Source organism: Alnus glutinosa, chromosome 12 (assembly GCF_958979055.1).
Source record: "Alnus glutinosa chromosome 12, dhAlnGlut1.1, whole genome shotgun sequence".
Lineage (NCBI taxonomy): Eukaryota > Viridiplantae > Streptophyta > Magnoliopsida > Fagales > Betulaceae > Alnus > Alnus glutinosa.
The window spans coordinates 17,043,584-17,063,393 of NC_084897.1; the positions used below are offsets into that span (position 1 = coordinate 17,043,584).

The following is a 19,810-nucleotide window of genomic DNA, read 5'->3' on the forward strand; positions in this document are numbered from 1 at the left end:
TGGTCATGGCAAAAAACAAGAGTTTTTTGTCCACTAATAAGCACTCGACACGTCAGTTTAGCACACCAAAGCACTATAGGATGAAAACACCCAATCACACCAAATTTATCCCAACCGCTGAAATCCCATCCCCATTCCCCATCACCACCGTTGCCACCACAACCACAGTCACCACCAATGGGACGGCCAGCGGAGTCGGAGTCAACCTGGGCCGACGGTGAGTGACAGCCCGGACAGCAGGGTTGGCCCGAAGGCCACCCCCAGACCTCAGGGATGGCCGCGCGGCCTGGTGGCAGCCACCCTAAATTCCGGCTTGGAGCAGTGGCGATGGCGGCGGCGTTTGGGCTAGGATGGTTTTTTTTTTTTTTAAGACTAAAAGAGTGAAGGGGAGAGTTTAATCCAATGTTTTGCTAGGTTTTGTTAATATTTATTTTCTTTTGAGGTGTCAATTTATTATTGGAGGGTAAAAACCAAAAGGTTTTTGCCACTGTTTAATTGAAGTTATTCCCTTTACATCAAGAATTTGCCTTAATCAATTATTTAGATAGTTAGGATGTTGCAAACCTTACAATATTCTGCTTAGGAATTGTCACGCCCCCGTTTTGGGAAATAAGGGAAACGCGAACTTGAGTACTAAAAGTAAATATTTAAAATGGAAGCGTGCATTTACAACATATAAATTTAAAACTTCCTATTTTTAAACCTTTCTATTAATAACACTTTGAATTCTCTAAAAGAAACAAAACATACTATACAAAACTAGGGTCCGGCCGGTTCATCACGAACTATCGCTCTCAGCAAGGTCTATGCCCTTACAAGGAAAAGACTTCGTCTTACTGTTGACATCTGGAAAGGGGTGGAGGAAAAAGGGGTGAGTTCGACAACTCAGTAAGGAAAATACAACACCAGGGGAAAAACATATGTTATAAACATTTATGCCATAATCTTTAGTAATGCATAATGACAGATTTATTCTACTCACTGATAAGAATTAATTTCACATATGATGAGTTACATAATGAATATTGTCTTACAACCTGAACCAAATATATGTTGATTTTAATTTATTTTAGATGATTTAAGTGTTTTTTTTTTTTTTTTTAATATATAAGATTTCGATGATGTTTAGAAGTATGAATGTGATATGGGATTTTAGATTGAGTATAAGTTGGAGATTCAAGTTATGAAAAGTTGTCTGAGAAGTGATATGCTAGGCTGTTTATGTTTTATAAGAAAACACAAATTAAAGCATGATTCATAAAATGAAATGTATTGTTTTAAGACAGGTGGCATGGCATATGAACAATTAAATAGAATTTGTAGAATATGAATAATGATATAAGAATGACAGTTTATAAATGAGAATGACAGTTTATTATGATCCAGTATATTCTTTTTATCAGTTTTCTCTTTAATCCTTTCTCTGTGGTTTAACCCTTTACAGACTCTAAACCGCTGTTACCCGTGAGCGGAGCACGTTGGCTTTTGTCACACAGACCTATGGACTCAGCCTGTCGTCACAGGGGAGAGCCGGTTCCGAGTTGGGGATCTTCCCTAGGTGAAGGCCAACATCGGCTGGTAGCACACACCAACACATGGTATGCTTGCCATGCTACCCTATGGGTACCAATCCTAACTGTAATAGTGCCTCAGGGTTAAACAGTTACTGCACATGAACGATTTTCTGTAATACTGTAGGCTCTGCTTTATCTGTATACTTTGCTTTAAAACAGTATGAGCCGCGTTCATAACTGTAGTCATGTGCAGAATTTAAAACTTTATATTCTCTTTTCTTTCAAAACTGTATTCTTGAATAGAGTCATATACTTTGGAATTCTCTGTAATCATATCTTTCAAATGCTCTCTTTTTCATCATTGTAAGTATGCATAATTCATAACTTTGAAATACCTTTGATCATATATGCATAAATCAAAACTTTAAAATGATCTTAATCATAACTGTAATTTATGCACAAATTCTTGAATAATAACATATGAGTAATAAAAGCTTGTCATTAAAAATCACATACGTAAATGCTTTGTAAAATCCCCAACACTTTTTCAAAAGATTTATAATAAAATCTTGTTGGGGGTTTTTCGGTGTTGTATCCCCTTACCTGGACTTTCCATTAGCGTCAGAATCGACCTTTTACCTAGATCAAGCACAAGGATGGATTTAGCGGAGCGTTCTGAAATTCAATTCTAAAACTTAAACTAATTTATCCTATATATATATATATATATACAAAATCTCTATCCAAAATTAAAACATATGAGATTTAATACAAAGTCTACCAATTCAACTAAATCCCAAACCCAAGACAAATCCTCCCAAAATCACTCACGATCAAAATAGTAACCATAACTCAATACTCTCAAAACACAGAGCATGATCCTAAACTTAGTAAATCCACAATCATCCCAATATCTAGTCTTCAAATACCACTAAACTTCCAATAGTTGAACACAACCCGAACACTTACTAAATCACCCAAATCAAAACATCACCATACTCATAATTGGTCAGAACACTATATTCACATACTAATTTAACCAACTTAAACCAGCAATCTCTTTAAAAACCATTAATCCTCAATTTAAGCATTAAATCAACCAACAGCAAAACTTATAAATTGATTTGGTCAGAACAACCTAAATACCAACACATATCTCTCAAATATAACATAACTGAAATAGAAACACCAAAACCCATGCCTACAAATAAAATAACCAAAACAATACATAGTCGGCCAAAGAACCCATAAACAGTTCACAGCACAATCCTCCAAATAACATTCCAATACCTATCCAATTGAAACAACCCAAAACAAATCTCCAAAACACCCATCAACAAATAATAGTATTTCAGCCAAGATCAACAAACAGGAACCACAATACTCAATACCACTAAAACAGAGACCCAACTCAAGATTATCAATGCATAACCTTCACTGAATTGGTCCAAATAGGAAACTAAACCAAACCTACAAATCAGTCCATCACAGTCAACAACATAGACAATTTCAACCTCAAAACCATTTGTCCATAAGCATCATAAATCCAAACACTACTTAATCGGTTAAGACACCCAAGAACTCAAATATGCCAAAGCACTCATACACCCACTGAATCAGCCAAGAACAGAAAACAAAGTACTACAAACACCCAATCAACTTATTTAAACACAATCGTTTGAAAAGCCCCAAATTAATCAAACCCTAATTCCATAATAAGCAAATTAACCCCTAAAAATAAAACATCATAGGCTATAAGAAATTACCCCAAGGATTTTCATAGAAAATCCACCGGAAAAGCCACTGATTCCGCCGGAAAAGTCGCCGGAAAATGCTTAAAAACCGGGTCTTCCTCTCGGGTCTGATGGGTCAGGGGCTTCGGGTCTTCGTCTGGGTTGCTGCACACAGGTCACAACTCGCCGGAAACCACTGCTAGAATCACCGGACATCGCCGAAAAACCGCCATGGAGAACCGGGTCTCACTCGGGTTCAATGATTCACGGCTTCAGAGGATCAGGTTGCGGGTTTGGCGGGTCGCACGGACTTCACGGCTTCACGATTAGAGCTCCTCCATCGCCGGACTTCAATCCCAGCTGCCGATCATGGAGGATGGGAGCTCCTGGGCTCACGGGTCCACAAACCGCCCCGTCGGGTCACCCACTCACGGATCCACCGAACCCCCCTCTCTCCCGATCTCACAGTCTTCCCCCCTATCTCACGCTCCCTGACTCTCTCTTTCCCCCCCCCCCTCAGTCTCTCGATCTCCCTCTCAGTCTCTCTGTGTCTCCGTTTCGGGCGACCAGAAGAAAAGAAACGAAGAAGGAAGAAGAATAGAAAGGAAGAAAGAACAGAGGGTATCGGGCAGGGAGAATAAAAGATAAAAAAAAATTAGTTTTTATAAAAAGAAGAAACTTGCTGATGAAGTTTGAACAAAACTTATCAATTAAGTTTACTTGACTTATTTAGTAAGTTATATATATATATATATATATATATATATATATATTAAAAAAGAAAAAAGAAAATTGGGATATTACAGGAATCATATTCAATGATTCATTCGGTTTTTTCTTCCGATCCACACTTTAATAAAACTACACTTTAATAAAACTACACTGTTTTTCTAGCACATGAAAAATATATATTTTTTAAATAGTTATATTAAAAAATCATGCATTTCTCACTTACTGATTAAAAAATTGTATGTTTCTCACATGTTAAAGGACACATGACAAATTTATAGATTAAACTACAAAAAATTGAGGGCATCAATTCTGTTAATCTTTGGGGGTGGCTTTTTTCTTTTGTGAAAAAAATAATTTTTTAGTTTATATATTTAATATATTTATATTTTTGACATAAATTTTCTACAAACTGGTTTGTAGAAAACTCATACAAATCAACTTCTAAAAGTAACATTGTCCATTAAACTACTAAAAAAACATGTGAAAAATACATTCAATTAAAAAAAAAGTGTTTCTCACATGCAAGAAACGCATGTCACTCTAATAGTTGGTTTGTATAAAATTTCCGACATACCAGTTTGTAGGAAATTTATGTCATTTATTAAAATTGGCATATATCGTCATTTTATTAATTACAACGTTACACCAAACGAAATCCGTCAAATGTTTTAACTAAATTTTACTCTGAAAACTAAATTATTTTTGGCATATCTCATATGAGAAGGGATTGAATCTGCTTTTCTGCATATGGATCGTGCATATTCAATGATTAATTTTAAAAAATGATGTTAGAATTGTATAATAGTAGTATAAAAGTTGTAAATGTATCATATCTCATCTCATATATGTCTAAATTCTCTTTTATACGACAATAAACAATTTGTAATTTAGGTCAATTACAAAAATTAATTTAGCATTTATCCCTCATAAATACTACAAACATTTTAAAAAAAAAAATCAAAATCATGAAAATAATTTAATCATACATAATAACGTAACAAGCTAACAACAAATAATAGTAATAATTTATAATTATTATTTTAATAAGAGTGGTACTATTCCCATAGGACAGAAATTTCTTAATTTCTTAAACTTCTAGAAAATTCTTAAGAGCTTCTAAAAGTGACATGTCTCTTACTAGAAGAGAAGCACATTTCTCACAATATGGCGTGTCTTTTAGATGCCGGATTAATTGTAGGAGTTCCTACCATCCAATTTGTAAAAAAATTATATCCATTTCATTATTTGGCATAATATAACTTAGAAATTATTCCCAACTAAAAGAAACCAAGGAAATGAGAGGCAACAGAACTCCAACCAGGTGTAAAAAGATAGACTTTTCAATATCTATGGTAAAACTTAACCTCGTTAAGCTAAATCCTCAGCATTAAGCCAGACGGTTCAGAACATCAAAAAAACCATTCTAAAGAGTTCAGTGACAAAAATCCCAACATTTAAACAATGGCATTGGCGGCACTCGCAATCCTTGGCCATAGATCAGCACACTCCTTTCCAATTGGCCCAGTAATAGCAGACCCTGCAACCAGAACACATCATGCACAAAGAGTTTAGAACTACAAAAACAAAAACAAAAAAACAAAAAAAAAAAAGAAAGAATCCATAAGAAATGAATTCCATTAAAGATCACCCAACTTAATTAACATAATAAAAAAAAAAATGAAACAAATAGTAACTACGTACTAACTCAGCAACATCTCCCATAGACCATATAGTTCCCAAATGCGGCAGCTCAAAATGGCTTGGCAGAATTGATATGCTATTTTAAAATACTGCAGCTAGCTTAACACCATAGTGTTTACGAATTCTCCAGCTTAAAGCTCCAGCTTAAAGGACAACGACCTACCCATTACTTGCTAGTAAAATGAAACAGGAGACGGCATCTATAGTGGAAGGCGGTGAAATGCTGGCAAGGTCCAGCATTTTTTACTATCTACCTCCTTTTTAATCATCTCAATAATCTATAGTTAAGTGGCTTAAAAACAAAATATTAATTTTGTTCCCTTTTGATCCTTATATGTGTTACACCATATGTTTTAACCCGTTCATTTCATTTCACAACTTATCTGACGTGTTTGAAACACCACCATTCTCCAAGTATACCCCTAAACCCAAGGGTACAAGACAACTAGATTCTATGCCTCAACAGGTTCAAACAAATTCCCAACCATATGATCACCAAATTTTTATAAAATTCATCAGATGAAAAGGGTATTATAATCAGTACTAACAACTCCAAAAGATCAATGGTTAAGGCACACAAAACACTGATAATTCAGGAAAAAAAAAATCCAGCTACTAGCCAACAAGCTTTTGCTCAAATGGCACCTCCTCACCCTATAAGAAGAGGATGAAGGGTGCCGGAATGGGTTCTAAATCATTACATGCTTGTGTAACTTACTGAAAAAAAATATATGCTACCAACAAAGCTATGAAATGCTAACCAACAGGCCCCGTAAGTTTTACTATAAGCATCATATAATTGAATTGTTATTAGTATTTTCATTATAATAATAATTATTGTTATTATTTTTTTCTTTGACAACAGGGGTGTCCCCACCTTCGGTGAGACTAATCCCCTGTAGGGAACTAGCGCAGCAACCCACCGCCACGACTCCCCACTTAAATCACGAGTTTTATCCCGGGGGGAATCGAACCCGAGACCGTGCGCCTCACCACACAATCCCTTGCTCGCCCTTACCACTAGGCCACCTCGTGGGTGGTATTATTGTTATTATTATAACGATTATCTTTATTATCATTACTACTAATATTATATTATTTGTGCTTGGACAGTTCAAAATCAAAATAACTAAAACTGAATTCATGATGGCTGTACCTTTCATTTCGCCCTTGGGGTTGACAATAACACCAGCATTATCTGCATTTGAATGAAGAGCTCTTTATCAGAAAACTTGAGGAACAGAGAGATTCTCCTAAGAAAAATGTGATCAAGAAATATGACAATTTTAACTACAGATGCAAGAAGATAATACACCAGAAGTTATGTTCATGACAAGCAGGTGATAAAAACTAAACTATAGGTACTAGTTTAGATACACAGAATTTCCATGCAAGGATAAGAGGTAAAGTGCATTGTTAATTCCATAAATGCCTCTACATTGTCCCAAAGAAGATGCATTAGTTTCACTAATATATTCATGCTTGCATGCCACAACAATTACTATGATATTGAACGAGAGCAAGCATCATAATTACCTATTGCTTTCTAATGCCTAATTGCATATAGATCAGTTTTTTAAAAAAAATAAAAAAAATAATAATCTGTTATAAAACTCTTAGATAAAGTGAAATTTTTAGAACAAAGAACAAACCAATAATATAGAACCTTCCAAAATAGTTTGTTCTTAAAGCATCCTAACCTGTTGTTAGGCAAAATTGGTCCAATTTTCTACACTCCTTATGACGTCTTAACAAACAAACAAATGATATAAACATATCCATATCAACATATACAGAAAATAGCAACCTTCGAAGTACATAAAAACACCATCCTTTCGGCGCCACGGCTTGCGCTGCCTCACAATAACAGCAGGCAAGACCTTCTTTCGGAGGTCGGGCTTCCCTTTCTTGACAGTGGCCATCACCATGTCACCAACACAAGCGGACGGCAGGCGGTTGAGGCGACCCTTGATCCCCTTCACAGATATTATGTAAAGGTTCTTGGCCCCGGTGTTGTCTGCACAATTCACAGTTGCTGCGACTGGAAGACCCAGCGACATCCGGAACTTGTTCCCAGCACTTCCTCCACGTCCTGCAATTTAATAAATATAAACAATCATGAATACATGAATGGAAACCATATCCCCTATTTCGTATTGGGGAAAAGTTCAGAAAACTTGAAGAGTTTCATAACCTCACTCAGCTAATCCCAATAAAACTCAAACATACTCTTTCCCAAATGAAACTTTTGAAGTTTAGAATAAAAAAATCCCACTTGAATTCACGTAAGTAAAATGCATTGCTAAGTAGAGTTGTAGTTTTGGATTTCTGGGAGCTAAAAAGGAAAAAAGCATGAGAATATTTTTAGCCCAAACGTATAAATTGTGTGCGCGCTTCCTTCCTTATGTTTCAAAAAATTTCTACGATAAACCAGCAACCAAGGAGAACGAGAGAGATTGACTTCCACAAACAATTGTCAGAAAGCAATAAACTAGAACCAAATTCTCTGTTTGGTAACTAGGACTCAAAAAAAAAAAAAACTGTTGCTGAGAGAGCCAAATAGAACGCCGAAACATGGCCTAACTTTTTGGAAACCAAAATTCTGAGAAACAATCCCATTTCTTTTCTTCAGTTTTCTTTCCACAGTTTTCTGAGCATCCAAACAGAGAATAACACTAAAACCTAATTGGAGATAGAGAGAGGCACCTCGCTTCGACATGGCTGAGGAGATTGGGCGGCTTCAGATCTGTAGAACAAGAAGACTTCAATCGAGGTTTCGGCTCTATAGGAGATTTTATATTTAGAATTTGTTAGGGTTTTCGCTTTGCAGTTTGGGCCGGGTAAGCTGGCCTTCTTTTACCCGATTGGGGTAATTACCTTTTTTTTTTTTTTTTGAAGAGATTGGGGTAATTACCTGATTCTGGGTTTTACTTTTTTCTTTTTTCTTTTTTCTTTTTTCTTTTTTCTTTTTTCTTTTTTCTTTTTTCTTTTTTCTTTTTTCCAGCTTATATGCTTTTGTTTTAAAAAAATCTCCTATAAAAAAAAGAGTCCAGCTTTAACTAAAACAAAATTTGGTTAAGTCGACGTTTACTGTAGAATTTTTTTTCTTTTTCTTTTTTTTTTAATATTGTTTAAAGGGCAGGAAACCTCTCTTTTCAACGGCGCGAGAAGGAGGAAAAGAAAAATACAACTCTCTATTTTGATTAGGGGTGAAAATAAAAGTAGATAATAATCACATGCATCTGCTATCCGCATCTAACCGCTATCCGTTATTCTCTAACGGATGCGGTTTTAAGGTATGCAAATACAATTAATAACCGCATCCGCATTCCATTTACATTATATATATATATATATATATATATATATATATATATATATATATATATATATATAATTAAATTCAGTAAAACAACGTCATTTTGAATTCAGTAAGTTTAGGATCTTTAGATTATGTTAGATTTTTTTTCACTATAATCTCAAAGTTATACCTCACTACATTTACTTCTTCCTCTCTTTTTTCTTCTCTTTGAGTAATCCAAATATCAATTACTTTATAAAACAATGACCATCTATAACTGATAATCATGAATTGTGTAGCAAGTGAAATCTTAATTTATTTAAGCTTACATATAGTAATAACCGCATTATTTAAGTTTGCATATAGATTTGGATTGTAATCCAAAATGATCATTGCCGCATATGCGGTTAGCGAATAATAACCGCATTTAATGGTGCCACAATAACCGCGCAGATGCATATATCTAAAAGTGATAACTGCATTATGCGAATGCAGATATTACTAACAACCGCATCTGCATCCGTATTTTCACCCTTAATTTTGACTTCCTCATAATCAAAACAAATTATCCTTAATAATAGGGTTAAATATCTCAAAGACACCTATAGTTAAGTATAAGGCCCTAACTACAAGCCTTTAAAACAAGAAAAACCTTTTTATTGTGAACACAAGAAAAAATGACGTCGACTCTGGATAAATGGAAATCAGACCCTTATTTCCAATTGCAAATTGAAGGATCTGGAATTCCACCAAAACCTAGTTAGATATAGGGCCCATTGTTACTAAAGCCCAAGAGAGGCCCAACAGCCTAATTCAAGCCCAAATAAGGCTCGTAGCCACAAAGGTCCTGAAGGAGCCCAGAGGGTCGATAAAGTCTCCTCCCCCCTAGGTAAACAGAACTAACCTAATTCCTTTCTCTCTACACACTCCAAAGGGGTTCTTTTCCTGTGAAGAAATTTCTTGCCCTCAAACTCTCTATTTTTTCCTTTCCATAGCTCAAAAACACTGACTTCGGTGTCGATGTGCCTCTGGTTAGAGGACCGCTGGCCTTTTGACGACCCCTCTTCATCTTCTTTAGGTTGCAAAGGAAGGCTTAGTCTACCGTGCGGATGTTGGACAATTTTGGATTTAACACAAGTTGTTAAGGATAAAATCCCAAGAATTGATAGAGAGGGGACGGTTAAAAAAAAAAAAAACAGCAGAAAAGTATATTTTTGTTTTTAAAATTGATTTTTTTATATTAAAAATGAGGGAGAGGGGACGTTCGGCCTCTCTATCAATTCCCTAAAATCCCATGATTCAAGCTGACTGACAGCCCAACTCATATCCATTTTTTGCGCCCAAGCAGCTCTACATGCTTCTTGTGTAGCAAGCCCTCCTTAGCCGTATTTTACTTCTCTTCCAGCTTAATCTAACTCCTAAGATTTAAGCAAGCATAGCTGTGTTCTCTCATGACAACCAAAGATATATATCCTCTCAATTCCTTCTTTTTTGTTTACTTGTATCACTACATTAAAAGCTTTCCTCTTTTGTGCTTTAGATTCTGAACTTACTGTAAAGGGCTCTCTTCATCTTTGGCTTTACATGAGAAGAACAACTACTCTAGTGTTGGTTAAAATAATCAAAACAGATTTCTTATAATTCTTTCACAGATGTTGTCCAAGACTTCATTGACAAGTTCGTTTTTTAGAAACTCGTGCGTTTCTAGAAAATGAAGTTTTGATTGGATTGACGTAGATTTATATTAAATTTTTGGACGGAAGATAGACGAAGGTACTATCTTTGTTTTTAACTATAAGCAAGGTACCATCAACGATATAAATTAAAAACGATGTGAGAAAAAATAAAGTCGTTAAACTCCATGTAGGGGTAAAAGGTCTTTAGCCAAAGAGAAGAAAACTTGATTTAAAGATGGCCTAAGGGGAGTAGCCAACCACAGACCCGGCCTCCAAGGGTGGTCGAGTCACCCCTAACTACTGCCTTTTGGGGTGGTTGAACCAACCCGAAAGAGCTATGGAGTTGGTTCGGCTACCCCAAAACCAAGGTGTTTTTTTTTTTTTTTTTTAACATGTAATTTTTTATTTGAGGGTAAAATTGTGATTTAATAAGGGCCTTGTCAGAAAAATGACAAGAATTTGTAGCGATAAATCATTTTATTACAAAGGCATGCCACAATGACTTATAAGCTAATTTTGAAAATAAATAATTTTTTTGTTACAAGTTCAAATCCCATCGACTAATTTAGTAATTTTTCCTAAATAAATAATTATGCTTTTTACATTGTTATTTGGGGAAAAAAAATATATTGAGCTGTATATATATGTGTATATATAAAATCAAATGTTTACTAAGTTTTGATTTTCTTTGCATAAGAATAAATTTTGGTAATCTTCAAAAAATTCATATAAATTCCATCACCTCACAAGAATGTACATATTTATAGAATAGAAATGTTTGCTTTCCATCTTTCTTTAAAGAATGAGTAGTGCTATTCTTCACGCCTATTTCACACCGGCTAATGTAACATCTTTTAAATGACTTTCATTTTTTCTCTTTTCTTTTTTTTTCTTTTTCTTTTTTTTTTTTGGTTGTTTTAAGTGACTAACATGAGAAGTCACTTAAAACACACAATGTCAACCAAAGTAAAATGAGTGATAAATGAATATGAAGAATAGCAGTACTACTCTTACAAAATTCCTCCTATATGCCTCAGCTAATTAAACTTGGTCTTATAATAATGCCAAACATCGAATTCTACAATGAGATCACAAATCCTCAATTTACATTTATTTCACATTCTCCAAAGTTCACTCTCTCAAATGAGATATGTTATTTCTCCAACTCTTGTCCATCTTTTTTTTAAATCTACTAGTGAACAAATTCAATGATAGATTTGAAAAAAATGTGAATGGAGTTAGACGAGAAATAAAAATAGCATATCTCTTCTCAAATTAAATCTAATATGGACATGTACAGACCTAATCAAAGTTTTTTATTCAATTGGATACTTTAATTTTATGTTTTGAGTTTAGAGATATTACAATCAATTGGGATTTCTACATTTTAAACCAACCCCCCCCCCCCCAAGAGAAATTAAAAATGAATATAAGAAACGAACAGGAGGATATATATGTAAGACGAGTAATGCTAGCGGTGATGTATCCCCCAAAGCCTATGTGGTGTTGTCCCCCATATTTGGTGCATGGAGATTGGTCGGTACACCATATAGCACATTCCACTCATCCGGTTGGTTACAAGAGCTCTGTTATTTGTCACGCTAGAGTTGCCCTCTTGCCTTTGGCATCTCTTGTCTGCAAATAAATTCTGTTAGTCACAATATGCTTTTCTATAAAATTGAGAGTAATGCTATTTAGTAGACTACTATACGACTGCCATACAACTGGGATGACGTGACAATGAAAATCATCCCTTCATTTTTCTTTTTACAAAGCCTTTGCTAATCCAAAAGCCAATTCTTACTGTCACAACATTCCACAAAAGCTACTAAAAAGAAATGGAGAGAGAGAGAGAGAGAGAGAGACCTGTGCAGCAACAGATCTCTTTGAACCCAGAAACTCTCCGTAAATGCTATACAGTCTCAGCTTCTCCGTTTCTGAAACAGAGGGTCTTGCCTTAGAAGCAGTAGATTTCAAAAGAGCATCAGTTATTACTGGCTTTCTATTTGGCTCATTGGCATCCGCACTGCCCAAAAGCTCATGAACTGCAGCAAGCTGTGCATCTGAAAGCAGAGCTTGGAGGTCAGCCCCACTAAATCCTTCTGCTATACGAGCTATGGCATCTAAATCAACGTCCTTGGCCAATGGTAGCTGCATTAATTGATAAAAAAGCATTACAATATCATATTTTAACTTGACAGAACAAGTAGACATAAAGAAGGCTTCATGATGTGGCTGAAAATACAATAAATAATTAATGATAATATTTTTCATTAGTCATCTTAATATTTCCACAAAATTCTAGTTTTGCTAGAAGGGACTTAAGGGTCTTATCAAGAGAAAAATATTGGGTCAAGCCACAGATTCTTGAGATGTAAGGCTCCAAATAGGAGTTTGGCCAAATCCAGATTATAGGGCAACTATCTCAGATTAAAGTTCCAATCAGTGTGAAAGAGGTATAGCATCTTGTGATCTTTTAACCAATGCAAAGGATATTTGCGTGAGGCTTGGCAGAACCCTGATGTAACTGAATTACCAGTTACTCTGAGCAAAATAGACTATCATATGGTTAATTAGGGTTTCTAACACTTCAAAGAAAGATTTGGCATCACGTGAAGAAAGCAAGCTTATAGGTGGATCCAATTTCTTAATTTTAGTTTATAATTAGCAGAAGCTATGACTGGTTCAGGGCATCTGAAATGAATATTTCAAGGCAATCCTTTATCCCCATTTATTATAGAATTTATAGTGGTTGTGAGTTGTAAAAATGGGGGAACTATCCTCCTCACATTCAAATCTATTAAAAGTTAACGTTTACACGGGAATTAAGAACTATGCATTAATTAGTCTGTGCAAAACTAAATAGAGACTAAAAGAGGTGTACATTAATTATATAGCCTTACATACCTTTCTAGAGAGAACTGTAAGAATATCCAACCTCTCACGCGGGGATGGAAAATCGCAGAATAGAAGGCGATCTAGCCTACCAGGTCTCAACAGTGCAGCGTCAAGTAAATCTGGTCTACTGATTGACATGAAAAATGTATGTTAATTTTCTATCAGACATAGTAATCAATAAAAAAGCAATGTTGGAAACAAGACAGGGTAAAGATGATAGAAACATTCCAAGATGGTGACCTCGTTTTGCACATAAGCATAGGAAACTATGAAATAAATCTAAGGAAGCAATATGCACTAGCTTTTTAACTTGCAGCTGCCAATCTCGTGTATGTTGCTGATTAAAATCAGTTCGACTTAATTAGTGCCCCAATGGAAGACCACCTGTATTGTTATCATTAAACTGCAGTGAGCCTCCTGAAATTCATAATCATGCTGGCACTCCACCTCTACAAGTTTATGCTTTCCACCAGTGAAGGTATAAAAATGCCACTTAATGTCCAGGAAATGACCTCTCCATTTACTTTACTGTGTTCCTCTCATGGACATGGGCTCGTAGGATATATTTGCTATGTTGCAGATCAGCTCAACGGGGCTAGGAGGGGGCATGAAGGCAGCATCAAAAGTTACTTTATTCCTGTAGTTTCAGAATTTCCAGCAAGCACAGGCAAAGACAACAGGCATGGACAAAATTTCCAGTGCCTACGAAATTAAGGCCTAAAGCTCTAGATCCATGAAAGTAGAGTATTATAGGACGAGCCAAGGCTTTGTGCTACCACTACAGCTCCAGGATATTTTAGCACAAGAAATCCCTAGCTTCGAAAAGTGGCTTTACAGCATGTATTTGGAAACCTTTTTCATAGCCTTAAGCAAGGTTATATGTCGCTTCCCCTCCCCCTTCAGCGCACGGGGTTCTGTTGAAGGTCTTGTCCAGATTGACTAACCGAAGAAAGTAATAATTACCGGTAAACGTAATTAGATTTGAGACATTAGATTTTGAGATTTTTCTCTAACAATTACCAGTAAAGGTACTTGCGCCAACTTGCCACAAGGCTTATAACAGTTCTTATACTGAAAAATAATTACTGCTCCATGATGTAATTAAAGAAACAGGAAAAATTGAATAGTGCCCATCAAAACTCCTTTAGCAAACTTAATCAGCAAAGTTTTCTAATAGTATTAGAGAAATTGTCCCAAAAGTCCCTGAATTTCGCCTCTATGACAGACAAGGACCTGAGTTTCTAATTTTAACAATTAAAGTCCTGAATTTTGCCCTCGAGACAAATAGGTCCCTCCAAAATTTTCATTTAGTTTTTAAGGGAAAATTGGCCGCCTGTTATATTATTCACACCAGACCAATGAAAACGTGACACGAGTATCAAGATACACATAAGCCTGCCACATAGGCAATGACGCCTAAAAATTAATAAAAAAAAATGGTGGAGATCCACCTGATTGCCACCCTCCACCCCATAGAGGGAGGTGGTGGAGGGTGGCTCCACCCCCACAGAGGGCCAGCAGGGGTGGCTCCACCGCCGCCCACCTAATGGGGGGGAGATCCACCCCACAGAGGGGCAGGGTTAGAGAACTCCACCCTTGCACACCTTTGCAAGGGTGGCTCTCCAACCCCCACAAAGGGGTTGAAGGGGTGGCTCCACCCCCGCCCACCTCTGTGGAGGTGGAGAACCACCCCCTCCACTCCTTTGTTGGGTGGATCTCCACCCCCACTACCCCCTCTGTAAGGTGAGGAGGGGGGAGGGGGGAGGGGGGAGGGGGGGGGGGGGGTGGAGCCACCCTCTACCGCCTCCCTCTATGGGGTTGAGTGGTGGTGGGGTGGATCTTCATCCTTTTTTCTTTTCCCCCTCTTTTTTTGTTTTTAAAATTTTTTACGTAATTTCCTATGTGGTAGGCTGAGTGTATTTGGATACATGTGTCACGTTTTCATTGGTCTGACATGGACAATATGACGTGTGGAAAGTATTCCATTAATGATTGGACAAAAATCTGCGGACTGACCTATTTGTCACTCGAGCAGAGCTCAAAATTTTAATTATCAGAATTAGAAACTCGGGTCCTTTTCTGTTACAGAGGCAAAACTTAGGAAGAAAATTTTCCTAGTATTGAAGACAAAGTTAACCTGCTTACCAGATTAATATCAAGAAATTTATTATCTAAGAGGAATCTAAAATCAGTATTAGGGGAAAATACAACTTAACCCATCTGTGGTTGGACAGTAAAACATGCAACTCCCCCAAAATTTATTTTGTGATACCAAAAGTTCCAATGGTCCATATTAAAGTAAAAAGACTAGCACGTGACCATATAGCCAATTATACGATACCTTCTCCTATGACATTTTAACACCCTCCCGAAACCGATCTCTTTCTTCATGATAAAAACTAACGAAAAGAAAAACATAAAAGCAAAAACTTTACATAATGATTAAGAGAAAAGAGAAGAAAAAGATAGAGGAAATAATATAGGCTAATTAGGTCACAAATATATAATCAATTTCCACACCCGAAACAGACAAAATTGCAAAAGAAAAATATTTACCTTTCTTTCCTTTTCCCACATTTTCCCAGCAGCCAAAACCTAATTACCTGCTTTTTCTCTACTAACAGTTCATTGTTTTAACATCAAAGACAGGTCCTACTCTTCCTCACTTCATTGAAAACAATTCCAATGCAAATACGTCCTAAAGCAACAACAAAGATACCAAATCCAAACATTAATAATATAGAAATAGCACCAGAAGAAGTTGAAACAGAGGACTCGTCTTCGTTTACACTAAACTTAGTGTGATTTCATCAGGGCTGTCACTCAAGCAAAGCCACCAGATACAACTACCAGCAGTCCACAATGACTCCATCTCCAATGATTTTGAGACTCGTATCCATATCCAAAAGTAAATGAATCTCATTTTTCACCTCCAACGGTCACTTCCACAACAACAACTCTTCCAATGGAAGTCGTAAATGTGATGGGTGATGCAGCGCTATATGTTTTGTTTAGGTCATGTGTAAGGTTTCTTCAATTAATCCAGATGAAACGGGGGTTTAGTGTCACAAACTAAATTTCAGGGGGTTTCCATGTTTTACAGCCTGACCACATGGGGGTAAAACATAAATATCCCATAATATTGTGATTATTGTGAGGAGAGACTAACCTTGTTGCAGCAAAAACGAATACACCAGTCAAAACTTCAACACCATCTAATTCCGTTAGAAACTGCAAAGAAGGGAATTTATTTATTTATGAACAACAATGCAAAGAAGGGAAATGTAACCATTAGAAGATTAATTCAAAGCGAACAGAAGGTGGTATAGGCACACAAGAGACTGACCTGATTAACAACACGATCAGTTACTCCAGTATTATCATGCCCTCTTTTTGGGGCAATAGAATCAAATTCATCGAAAAAGAGAAGGCATGGTGCTGCAGCAGCTGCTTTTGAGAAAATATCCCGAACCTGAAACCAACATATAGGCATCAGCAGCAGGAGTATGCCTTACACTTCACTTACAAAAAGTCATTCAACATATTTCCAGAAACAAGAACCCACCAAAAGATATAGGGCCTCATTATATATGTTCTATCTTCAACTCATTGTTGATTTACTCGTCTATTATAGAGTCCAGTAAAAATAAAGTATTACATAACAAAAGGAAGCAAAGAAATAAATACAGAACACTTGATCTCAATTTTGTTTCTAGTTCCTGAGACCAAAAACTTGATCTTTTTTTTTTAACAACTAAAACAATTTATGGAGAATTAAAAGGGTGTCTGACTTAGTAAACATGACACATACAGGGGAAACACCAAACAATTGAGACCTAAAATTATAATCATCAAAGAAATCTGCAAAAGAATGGACTGAAGAACCGCCAAAAGTCCCATCTACTTCTAAAGCGTGTGCAGATAAGAAATTTCAGCTTTGGCAAGGAAAGCTCAATATCTTCAAGGTTCTAGAATTTCTCTCTTTAATACACCATGAGGCATGAAGGGGTCACATTCCAAATATAGAGTCCCTATGCCGTCTGAAACATCCTTTCCAACAGGCCAGCAAACCCACCCCTGTCCAGGGCATAACAAACACTAAAGTGAACAAAGAAAGTAAGAGAGACCACATATATCTTGTTATACAGCAAAAAGGATATACACTAACTCTTCACTCCTTCGCACATTGAATGCCAATTCATAAGAATCATCCTCCTCCTTGATAAAGTTATCAACAGTAATAATCTTAGCAAGAGCAGCTGCCTAGACAAAGAAAACCACTCTCCTCTGCACCTTTGACCTACCAAATGCTTTTTCCCTAGGAAGCATTGTCCACATCACCTCTTAACACTTTACAATAAGTTTAACTTAAAAAAAATTCTATGTTTAGAAGGAACTCACGACTCACGAGTCTATCATAAGCATCTCTACTTACCTCCTCTGAATACAGCAAATCTAAAAAGGACATTAAAGCTTCAGTTCACTATCTTGCACAGACCTCACATCTTGGGCATTAATGGTACTAACTGTCAGTAGTTCATACCTCATAATCCATCACCAATTCAACCTTCTCAGCCCCAATATTATATAGAGGATGGAACAAGTTTTGGAGAAAATCTCACTACACCACAGGTCAAGCCAAAACCAAACCCTAATACAATCCCCTATCCAAAATTTAACGAATTCTGTGGAACCTCATTCAAACACTCCTAATGTGCTTCCTCATTCCCAACCCATAAGATCCCCTAACAATGCCAGAGCACCATTGACTCCAGTTCACCTTTTACTTCACCTTCACTAAACTTCCTTATGCCCAAACCCCCAGACTGAATAGGAGAACAAACCTTATCCCAATTTACAAGACGATATTTGACTTCCTCCCCTACAGCACCTCACAAAAGTCTCTTTGGAGCTTCTCAAGCCTTTTAGAAAAATTGGCATTGGGAATAAAGATAAGAAATATGTGGTCAGATTTGATAATGTACTCTTGAATAAATTAATCTTCTGCCTTTACAAAGATGAAACAACTTGAACCCGATCAATCTCCTTTCCATCCACTCCACAAGTGCATCCCACAAGACCCTTTCCTTTCCTTAAGCCAAGAGGTAAACCTAAATGAGACATCAGAGGTAATCGAACCTTACATCCTATTAAACCAGCAAAATCCTCAGACCCTTACACCTTTCTGGCTGGCATTAATTCAATCTTCCAAAAGTTGACCTTCAATCCTGAAAATCACCTCAAACACATTGAGCAAATTTCTGGGTTGATTTGCATCTGCATCACAAACAATAAGACAGTTATCCAACAAGAGGTATGCAAGAATAGATCATTGCAAACCAAGGGAAAAACTTTTTGCTTCACTTAATCAGGTAGGAAGTGGCAGTTCACAAACTGAGGGTTTAGCTTCAATCTCTTTCAAACTGTTTAGCAACTTGGAATTTTCAGCACTAGTAACCATATTGAGTAGCAAATAATACTGAGAAACAGAACTTGAAATTCTAAAGGAGATTAGATGTCCAACATTAGAAACCAAATATGTGTTAAGAGTCCCACATTGCCAAGGTATACTTGGGTTGTGGGCTTTATAAGCTTTGAACAAACCTCTTCCCTTAAGGTGCCTTTTGTGGAAGAGTAAGGTTCAATGGACTTTATCATGGTATCAGAGCTTTAGGGCCTTGGACAATATTGGGCCTTCCCTCCCGTTGTGCACGTGTTTGGACAATAGTGCCACACGTGAGGGGGTGCGTTAAGAGTCCCACATTGTCAAGGTATACTTGGGTTGTGGGCTTTATAAGCTTTGAGCAAACCTCTTCCCTTAAGGTGCCTTTTGTGGAAGAGTAAGGTTCAATGGAATTTATCAATATGATCAAATACTGGTAGCAAAAATAGAGAATACCACTTCTTCAAGTACTGGTGGATTTCAAACTCTTAATTCTGGGCTTTTCATAATGACATAGGACCAGATTTGTGATGACACAATAACAAGAGAGAGAAGGAAAGATAACCCTAATCCACAAGGGTTTGCCTGAGAATAAAACTCCCAACAAAGAGTACCAAACTCCAAATAAATTCATACACCCACCCCAACAAAACCCTAATGAATATTACAAGCTTCATATAACCATCAGCCAACTAGGTATCCAAGTTATCCTGGCCTCCAATAAAACCCAGAAATAGAACAAGTCCGGTCTTATTACAAAACACAAAAACCCATAAATCTAGCCCACTCCAAATTTTATTTAATATTATGAT

The 19,810-nt window shown here is 36.5% G+C and overlaps 2 protein-coding genes and 1 long non-coding RNA gene across 4 annotated transcripts in view; all 3 read right to left on the minus strand.

The window, feature by feature from the left end:
• Positions 1-522: 522 nt before the first annotated feature.
• Positions 523-3,732, minus strand: LOC133852117 (uncharacterized). Its single transcript, XR_009895894.1, has 3 exons — positions 3,281-3,732; positions 2,118-2,153; positions 523-846 (listed from the first exon to the last, which is right to left on the minus strand). It is a non-coding gene; the product is annotated as an uncharacterized LOC133852117 (long non-coding RNA).
• Positions 3,733-5,301: 1,569 nt separating this feature from the next.
• LOC133883042 (large ribosomal subunit protein uL14x/uL14z/uL14y) lies at positions 5,302-8,536 on the minus strand. The gene is made up of 4 exons (XM_062322222.1): positions 8,387-8,536; positions 7,488-7,772; positions 6,837-6,878; positions 5,302-5,516 (listed from the first exon to the last, which is right to left on the minus strand). Exons 1-4 carry the CDS (start codon positions 8,397-8,399, stop codon positions 5,434-5,436), a joined length of 423 nt encoding a protein of 140 aa, XP_062178206.1. The 5' UTR covers positions 8,400-8,536; the 3' UTR covers positions 5,302-5,433.
• A 3,154-nt stretch (positions 8,537-11,690) lies between these two features.
• The window catches only part of LOC133851359 (peroxisomal ATPase PEX1), a 37,145-nt gene continuing 29,025 nt past the window's right edge, over positions 11,691-19,810 (minus strand). The window contains exons 12-16 of one of the 2 annotated variants that reach the window (XM_062287742.1): positions 16,902-17,027; positions 16,725-16,786; positions 13,565-13,682; positions 12,524-12,808; positions 11,691-12,292 (exon numbers count right to left, since the gene is read on the minus strand). In XM_062287742.1, the coding sequence (XP_062143726.1) occupies positions 12,254-12,292; positions 12,524-12,808; positions 13,565-13,682; positions 16,725-16,786; positions 16,902-17,027 (630 nt within the window). In that variant the 3' untranslated portion in view covers positions 11,691-12,253. The remainder of the gene's footprint in view (positions 12,293-12,523; positions 12,809-13,564; positions 13,683-16,724; positions 16,787-16,901; positions 17,028-19,810) is intronic. The other variant, XM_062287741.1, reaches the window with a different exon arrangement.